This window comes from Austrofundulus limnaeus, unplaced genomic scaffold (assembly GCF_001266775.1).
Source record: "Austrofundulus limnaeus strain Quisiro unplaced genomic scaffold, Austrofundulus_limnaeus-1.0 Scaffold28, whole genome shotgun sequence".
NCBI lineage: Eukaryota > Metazoa > Chordata > Actinopteri > Cyprinodontiformes > Rivulidae > Austrofundulus > Austrofundulus limnaeus.
The window spans coordinates 428,851-437,664 of record NW_013952430.1 but is presented as its reverse complement, the minus strand read 5'-3'; the positions used below and the strand labels follow the sequence as shown (position 1 = coordinate 437,664).

At 38.2% G+C, this 8,814-nt stretch overlaps 1 protein-coding gene across 1 annotated transcript in view; it reads left to right on the top strand.

The window, feature by feature from the left end:
- LOC106515312 (regulating synaptic membrane exocytosis protein 1) overlaps positions 1-8,814 on the top strand; it is a gene marked incomplete at its 5' end in the record, with an annotated part of 131,292 nt that overhangs the window by 110,175 nt on the left and 12,303 nt on the right. The window contains 4 exon segments of the mRNA XM_014005028.1: positions 1,780-1,874; positions 4,043-4,161; positions 4,284-4,444; positions 4,524-4,738. Of these exon segments, the coding sequence (XP_013860482.1) occupies positions 1,780-1,874; positions 4,043-4,161; positions 4,284-4,444; positions 4,524-4,738 (590 nt within the window).

Sequence of the window (8,814 nt, the reverse complement as noted above, 5' to 3'; positions counted from 1 at the left end):
GTGGGTGGGACATAGTTTGGGGGAAGGGGTGCGCTTCAACTCGCCTAGGGCACCAAAATGGCTAGAACCAGCACTGTCCATAAACCAATAAAAAGTAACATCTTAAAGTTCATCTCTGCTGGATGATAGGCTTTATAAACATTAGTGTCAGGTTGTGTGCAGGAAAAAACCCCAGGGAGCAGACAAAAAAAAAGGTAAAACACAAAAACTGATATAAAGTAAAGGGTTTTTGTGGCATCATAAAATATTCATAAACAAAAGCTCTGGGAAACTAACGTGGAGACAACCAGACTGACTTGGGGAAGTGAACTGATAAGACACGAGGACTGGAGACAGAATATAAAGGGACCATACTGTGTGGGCGGAGCCGTAGCAGAGACAGGAAAACAAAACTGACAGGGAATAAAGAAACGCTGGAAAGAAACAAGAAATAAAACACAAAAAAGAAATAAATATGAAACATGAAATTAGTGCGAAATGCTTAGTATAGTTAGTAAAAGTGTGATCAGGTTTTTGATCATTGGAACTGATCACTGTTGATTTCCTGCTGTTTACTTTCAGAGTTTTGCCTGCTGACACATTGTGCGATTGTACATACTTGTGAGTGTTCGTGCGTCAGAGTGGGGGCGTCCCGCATGAATGAATGGAGATTCAGATCTGTTTAAACTTGTGGAAAAAGTGGAGACTTTTTATGGATGTGTTTGTTGCATCCCGCTGTGGGTTGCTGCAGTGTATTTTTTTGTGTGTGTGTGTGTGTTTGTTATAGAAGTTTTTGCTTCTGCATTCCTGAAAAAATACATCCATTTAATTATTTAATGTTTGTTTTGCTAAATGTGGTCTGTTAAACCATTTAATCTTCATCAAAAACAATGATAGCTACTCTGAAAAAAAAAAACAGATTTAATTTAGTCTTTTGCTTTACTCTGAAAATCCGACTGCTTGTCAATATGATGACAAATATGAAAGAAATTTCTATTAAATAAGTAAAACTGATGATACAATAAAAAATATTTATTAACATTTTTTGTAATGGAATAAAAAACATATTATTGTCCACTGTTTTTTGTTCCTTTTCACCTAAGTTGAATGATAAATGATGTCAGAGCTGTTTAAACTGCAGTCATGTTAGGATGATTAGCTTTTCTTGGATCTCTGTGGGAGTGGGTTAGAAAGAATGAAGATGTGGAAAAATGATGGGATTGTGTTTGAAGCCTGTGTTGTTTCACTGTTTAAATCTTGATTTGCTGCTCTGTTTGGCTACATGATCCCCCCCGGCCACCCCCCCCCCCCCCACCCCACCCCCAACTAGCTGCTGATTGCTTCACTTCACTGTTTTGATGCTGGTGTCTTATTTAAACACTGAATGTTTCCGATGGCTCTATTGTGTTGTTTTATTTTTTTTTCCTTTACAACAGCTTTATTTGCTCATAGCCGTGTCTCTGCTGAGATTTTTTTGTGCACTTTCAGGTGATTTTTTTTGTTTGTTTTTTCCCTCACACATTTATGGAGGTAAATTTTTGTTTTTATTATTCAATCAAACAAAAAGCAATTTTTTTTTGATTGAAGATGCTTTTTGTTTGATTGAATAATAAAAACACAAATTTACCTCCATACACATTGTAAAAGACTTTTTGTGAACAGGTTAACCGGAGCCGTTAAAGATGTTCCCGGGCCACTTAACCTTTCCGCTCTCCACCAGCTCTGCTTCTAGTCTCCCTTTTGTTGATTCTCCGGGTCTGTTCTCTCCGTAATCTTTACTGTCACCTTGGTTTGTGTCAGGGGCCTCCTGCAAGGCGGTGTGGCGGCGTCTTCGGCGGCACGCAGAGTGAGGCAGCTCCCCCAGCTTCCCCCCCAGACCAGTACTGTAGAACAAGGTAGGAGGACAAACGATTGTTCCTGAATAAAAGAAGGTGATCAGCTCATCAATCCACTCTGACAAGTGTGAAAATAACGTATTGGATTTGATTGAGTTTTTTATTTCATTTTTTAAGTTTACTGGGTTTTAATTGATTATGTAAAACAGACATGGTCGAAAATATTATTATTAATTGTTAGTGATAATCCAGTTAGTTTATTTCACTATGGGATCAGTACAAGTGGAAATAGATCTAGAAGTGTAAAAACTGTTTAATTGTAATTATTTATGTGTCAAACTCAAGGCCAGTGGGCCAAATCCGGACCTCATTAACATTTTTCCGGCCACAAAGCAAATATTTCAAATTTTAAATTGTATTATTTTTTCTCTTTTTGTCTCTGCATTTAGTGCAGTTTTTTTCTCCACAGTCGTTGACTTTAATTCTGTATTCTCTTCTATTAGGATAGTCAAATAACTGGACATTTAGGTTTTCTTTTTTTAACTGATTTGTTGGGTTGCGATCAAATGTATCTCTAATGAATAGTAAATAAAATAGTTGTGAGTAGAGTGTAAGGTCTGAGAGATAAATGCTAATGATATCTGTTTCTAAATGTAACTGTTTTTCTTTGTATGTTAGAGAATAAATGTTCTAAATGCTGCATAAAATACAATCAGAAAAAAGGGGGGGAAATTCTGTAAGAATAAAACGGAAAACATTAAAAAAAATTTTTTTCAATAAATACTGACAGAGATTGGCCCTTGGCTCAAACCAAGTTTGGAATTTTGGTCTCTTTGTGTAACTGAGTTTGATACACCTGCCTTAGGTTTTGATAAATTAAGTAAAATAAGAACATGAAATCGAAATCTGTAATTTCCCCTTGAGACAAGACAACTCAGAGTGCTTTACTAACACATTCTCACTCCCGACTCGTCAACATATTGACGCTTTTCCAAAGTTCCCTCTGCGTCTTATTTTGACTCGTCGGGTGACCCCCCTGGCGTCAATCCTTGCCGCTGGCTTTTTCCGGATCGCGCCACCAGGGGTCTTTGGGTCAGGGGTCTGAGGTTAACATGAGGGATCAGGATTAATGGTTAAGTTTAGGTACTGGGGTCAGGGATAGGATGTCTACAGTGAACATTAGGTAATTTTAGGCTTTGGAACACGCAGTTGACGTGAATTTCCTACATTTTCTAAAAATGGTTAGTTTTAGGTACTAGGGACAGTGACAGGATGTCTAAAATGAATAAAGGTAATTTTAGGCTTTGGGACGGTAGTTTTTGTGCATTTTCTACACTTTCAGAAATTATAACAACAGATCCCGCCCCATCTCATCAAAAACTGACGCAAGGGGAGTACCCGACGTGTCAAAATTGGACGCAGAGGGAACTTTGGAAAAAGCATCAATATGTGACGACTTGGGAGTGAGAATGGGTTTAACACTTGGCTTTACCTACATAAAACAATAGGACAATACAGAAAAGTTGGACCACAGACTGAAATTAATGATGTTATAATTAATATTTAAAATAGAACAGTAAAAGGCAACTCTAAATAATTAAGTTTTAAAACTTGATTTAAAAGAACTCTGGGTTTCAGCATTCTTATAGTTTAACAAAAGTTAGTCAGTAATAGACGCACATCCAGTTATTACTCAAAAGAGGTGGTTCAGGAATTATTTTGCTTACAGACAGACATGTTGACAGATCTCACCTGATCAGTTGGCTGTCGGAGGACAATGGGACCAGTCTAAGCCAGACGTCTTCAGTGATGGGGTCACTGAGGTTATTGCAGGGGGATGAATTTCTTTTATTTTTATTTATTTTTATTTCGGTCTTTAAACGCGCATCACCATGAACTCAACATGAGACATAAAATAATGTATTTCAGTCAATACTTCTACAACACTGCAGCTCTTAATGATAGCAGTCAGCTAATGAGATTACACACTATAGGGGTCCTTGCTTTGTCTCCATCAGTTTGGGGGTTTTAGACTAAAAAAAAAACGCTGAAGACCCCTGGTCTAAGCACCACGTCATTTATAGTTCATCAGCATTACGTGTGGTGGGTTCTAGATGGGTTTTGGAGGTTCTGCTTCATCTGTCTTGTGTTTGTCCTCATTCAGCTTCAGTCTAATGAAAGCTAATCGTCCGTTTGCTCATGTTTTTTGTTTTGTTTTGCTCATGCAGCCCTGGTAGCAGAGGAGCGTGTTCGTCAGCTCCAGATGAGGGTTCATTCTAACCGGATGTCAGCTGCCCCCACCTCCAGCCAACAAGACCTGGACCAAGCCCTCAAGAACAAACGAGAGGTGGCTGACGGTTTTTATTTAATGTAACACAGACATTAAAGGCAGGATTTGCTTTGGTTTACTCATTGTAACAGTGTTCACCTGAGACCCTTTGTATCCTGTCTTGTGTTTGGTTCCTGCAGCTCTATAAGGACCAGAGGAGGAATAGTGAAAATATATCCCATAAGTCCTCAGACAGTGATGTCAGTGATGTGTCAGCCATCTCTCGTACCAGCAGTGCCTCTCGCATCAGTAGCACCAGCTACATGTCCATCCAGTCAGAGAGACCCCGGGGACGCTTCAGGTACCGCCCACTTCCCGCTCCGACATGTCCTCTGTCTGTAGCATCGACTTACTAACGTTTTGTCAAACGTGACCCTCAGCCGAGCGATGCGTGCATCGGGCCGCCACATGATGAAGAGCACCAGCGTGAGCGGGGAGATCTACGGCATGGAGCACGCCGACGGCAGCCAGTCGGACACGGCACTCGGGAGTCTGGGGAGCGGGATCAAGAAGCGGCGCTCCAGCCTGAGCCAACGTGTCGTTGCCATCCTGCCGTCAAGACGGAGCCGGAGTACCTCACAGCTCAGCCAGACAGGTCAGAGACGAGACTGGGTAGAAGTCTGAGAGAACCTCACTTTGTTAAAGAGAACAGGGATCAGCAAGCAATCAAAGATCTGTGTTTCTTCATAAATACCACAGTTCCAACACAAATCTGCAGCTACGTGTAGCACTTCTGTGTGGCGCTAATTGTGGCCATAAGTTTTTTTAAGACATTTTTTTGTTAAATGAAAGAAAAATTTTGAAACTGAAAAAAAGATGATTTGAAACTGGAAAAAATTGAAACAGGAAAATAAAAAGACTTCAAACAAAAAAAAAAGACAAAAAAAGAGATTTCAAACTGAAAAAGAAAGATTTGAGACTGTAAATAAGCTCAAAACTACATGTCAGATTCTATTTTTTATTCTTTTATTTTTATACTCACTGTTAAAAAAATGATAGTATTACACAATAAAGTGTACTTTTTAAAGTAGATGTAGCGTAAAATACCTCCATAAAAATAACATTCTAACTCTGTAGAGTGTAAACAAGCTATAGTGTTAAATCATTTACTCGTTTCTTTGTTGATTTTTCCTCTGAAAGGTTTTTACACTGATTTTGAATGGAACCAAATATTACCTGAAACAGAGTTAAATTCAACTCTCTGGGTGTTAAAATTGCACTTTGTTTTACAGCAGAATGTTTTGGCCTTGTTTGTTGTGGGGGCGGGGCCTCAGATGACAGGGGGTGTGGTTTCAAACCTTTTTTTTTTTTCATTTTCAGTTGTTTGGCCCCAAATTAGCTCCATACTTCCCGACCATGCAGAAGCACAACTAAAGGGATTTTTTTTAAATATCACAGTAAAAACAACTGTGTATTGCAAAATTAAATTAATTACTTGGATTCTTCCTTGGTCTGATTTATTTGGAGTGTGGCAAAAAAGAAAACCACTGTTTAGGAAAACTCCTATTAAATCTTAATGAGAGTCTCTGAACAATTTAGACACACAGTAGTACCCCCCCAGCACACACAGGACAGGGTCAGTGTAGTTTCAGCAGCCTCTGGGTCTGCCTATGTCTAACCTGTAAGCATTTCAACTTTCACATGTGTTGTTTTTATCAGTGAAACCATTTTGCAAGTTAATTTTATTTTATTTAGAAGAATTACACATTTACAAAGATGTAAAAGCAGCACAACACTTCCCTCATCTGGTTAAAAGTTTAAGTGTTTGTGGCAGATTTTACCAACTTGCAAGAAGGTGGACTCTATTCTATTCTATTCTATTCTATTCTATTCTATTCTATTCTATTCTATTCTATTCTATTCTATATCAGTGTTCAGCAACAAAATTTACCAAACTACCAGCAACAGTAAAAGGCTGACAGCAGAACATTAGACTGACTTTACAAACACAGATGATGAAATAAAAAAACTTTAATAAATGATTTATTTGTCTGAATATCTGTGTGTTCTATCACAGATGCTTTTTTATCTGAGCTGTGGGTTAAGTAGGGGTTTCTTTATGCAAAAAAAAAAAAGATTAATTTCTCCTCATGAATTCAAGCAAGTTGAACTGAAGGACATCTGTTTTGGTCCTCCTCTCTCCTCATATGAGATTCAGCTTCCTCAATTCAACTCACCATGTTTACTAAACATCTGCAGTAACTTATGAGTTTTCCTTACTTATGGTCTCCTCTCCGAGTGTGCAGGTTGATTTCCTATAATTCTTCAAGCTGGTTTAGGTTGCAGGGAATCATTTTGCCTTGTTTTGTAGGGTGCACGCAGCAGATGGGAACTTTACTTGGTCTGAAAACAAAATAAAGGTTGTCTGTTTGTGGAATTTTTCACACATGTGTACTGATTCTCTGCTTTTTGGCTTTATTGTCAAAAACACAATATCAATAAAGTCACTCAATCTTTTTGGGGGATTCCATAAGCAGGTAGTGAAAACTCTAAGTTAACCCTGATTTTAAATGAACTCTAGGATTTCTGTTTCAGAAAGAGAGGAAAGTGAAACTTTAGAGTGTATTCTTCAAACTCAAGGCCCGTGGGCTAAATGTGGCCTGCCCCTACATTTCATGGACTAAGGAGCGCTTCAAAAATTTATTAATATCTTAAAATAAGCGTATGCTGCTATAAAGCCAACATTTACCATAAACTACACCTACGATAGTGCACGCTCAAAAACACTGGGCCTCATGCAAGAACATGTTCGTATTCTTATCCTAAGTTTCTCTTACTTTTTATTCGTACGAAGGGTTCGTACGAACATGTCACGTCAGATTCAATAAACTCTTCTATCTTCAGGAAAAGTGTGTAAATGAGCTGCGTAAACTGATGAATGCGTATCCAGGTGCTCGGGAGAGGTGATTAGCATAATTACCCTACCCCAAAAACACCATATAAGGCTATGTTTCCTGCCCCACATACCAGGAAGTGTCCATTCATACATCGCAAAGTAAAAAGAAGAACTTTACGAGTTTGAAGACTGAAGTCCTGCTTTCAGAGATCCAGAAAAGAAAATCTGTCATTTTTAGCAGCATCAGCTGTGGAATTAAAGGAGCTGCTAAAGCCGAGGAATGAAATTATGACTGCTGTTAATGTCTCCTGTGGGTCATACAGTCACAGGAATAAAAATCTAAATCATATTCATCTCTCTCAAGTCCTGGTCCGGTTTTCAGTTGGTCAAATATTTTTAATTTAAGTGTAAACTGTGTTACATAGTTTTCATTTATTCAGAAGAAGAGCAATCTCTACAAGAACTATCAGTTCATTTAGTCTACATCGGCACCACTTCAAGGACTAAAAGGAAGTAAAGGTCTAAAACGCTCTAACTTAGGTCTGAAATGAGTTGAGTCCATGTTAAAATCAGGAGCACAAACCAAGATCGAAACAAAGACCCACAATAGTGAGGAAACATGTCCAGTACATCTATACCCAGTTTACCTGTAAGGCAACACTAATAGGACAAAAATTCTTCTTCTCCTCCTTGCAACCAGTTTAAAGCTGCATACTGCCACCTACTGTATAGGGGTGTAGTGTGTAATTTTAGTGTATTGGTGGAACAAAATTGAAGTAAACTATACAAACATGGCTAAAAAAGTAACTAATGTCTAAAGCCTTTAGAGGAATTCTGTTAAAATGTAGTGGAGGAAAAGTAAAAAGTTAAATAAACAGGTTACTCAAGAAAAGTACAAATTCTCAAAATCTGTATGGAAGTATGTAAATGTAAGTAAATTTACTTCATTACTGCCCACCTCTATTTATTTCACATTTAGTTATTCGTATTTTACTTCTCAGAGTTTGTAAGACATGTTAAAACTTTGTTTCTGTGCAGGAAATACCACAGAGTTCAGTTGTTGTCTGTTAGTGGTGCTCAGCCAGTCAATCAGTGTAATTTACAGAGGAATGTGAAATTTTTTGTTTAGATGAAGTTAAACACAAAACGTCAAAGTTTATTACAACTGGTCCTTTGAGGGCCACTATAATGCTCATGTGACCCTCAGTGAAAATGAGTGTTACATTCCTGCTCTAGAGTCTGTTACCAGGTGTGATGGTCTGTGACATCAAGGGTGTTTCTGTTCAAGGAGCACTGAAATCGGCTCAACTCTGTATTTTGTTGTTTGTTTTTTCTGCTGTTGCTGTGGTGAATTGATGTATCAGAGCACACAAGCCCACACTTAACTCAAGGTTAAGCTAGTCTGAGTTATTTAACCTCAGTGGAATCAGCCTTTGTGGAACCAAAAGCCCAGAGTGTCTACACCCTGGTTAAATTAACTCTAAATTTATTGATAAACACAGAGTTTATTAAACCTCCTTTCTAGAAAACTCTCTTTAGACGTTACTCTGTAGATGTTGTAGGTACATTTAAAAGTTAAATGTACTGTATCTTCATATCTTTAGGGTGAAATGCTCCCTCCACAGACTTATGTATGGATTTGGATGAGGGCGTCGACACATTATGGACAGATGGGGAGTGAAAATATTGAAAACAACACACAACAGTAGCTACTGAAGCTACCTACCTCCTCTATCCAACCTAGCGCAAATGACTTTATACAGTGGTTTGCAAAAGTATTCATACCCCTTGAACTTTTCCATATTTTGTCACATTACAACCACAAACATAAATAT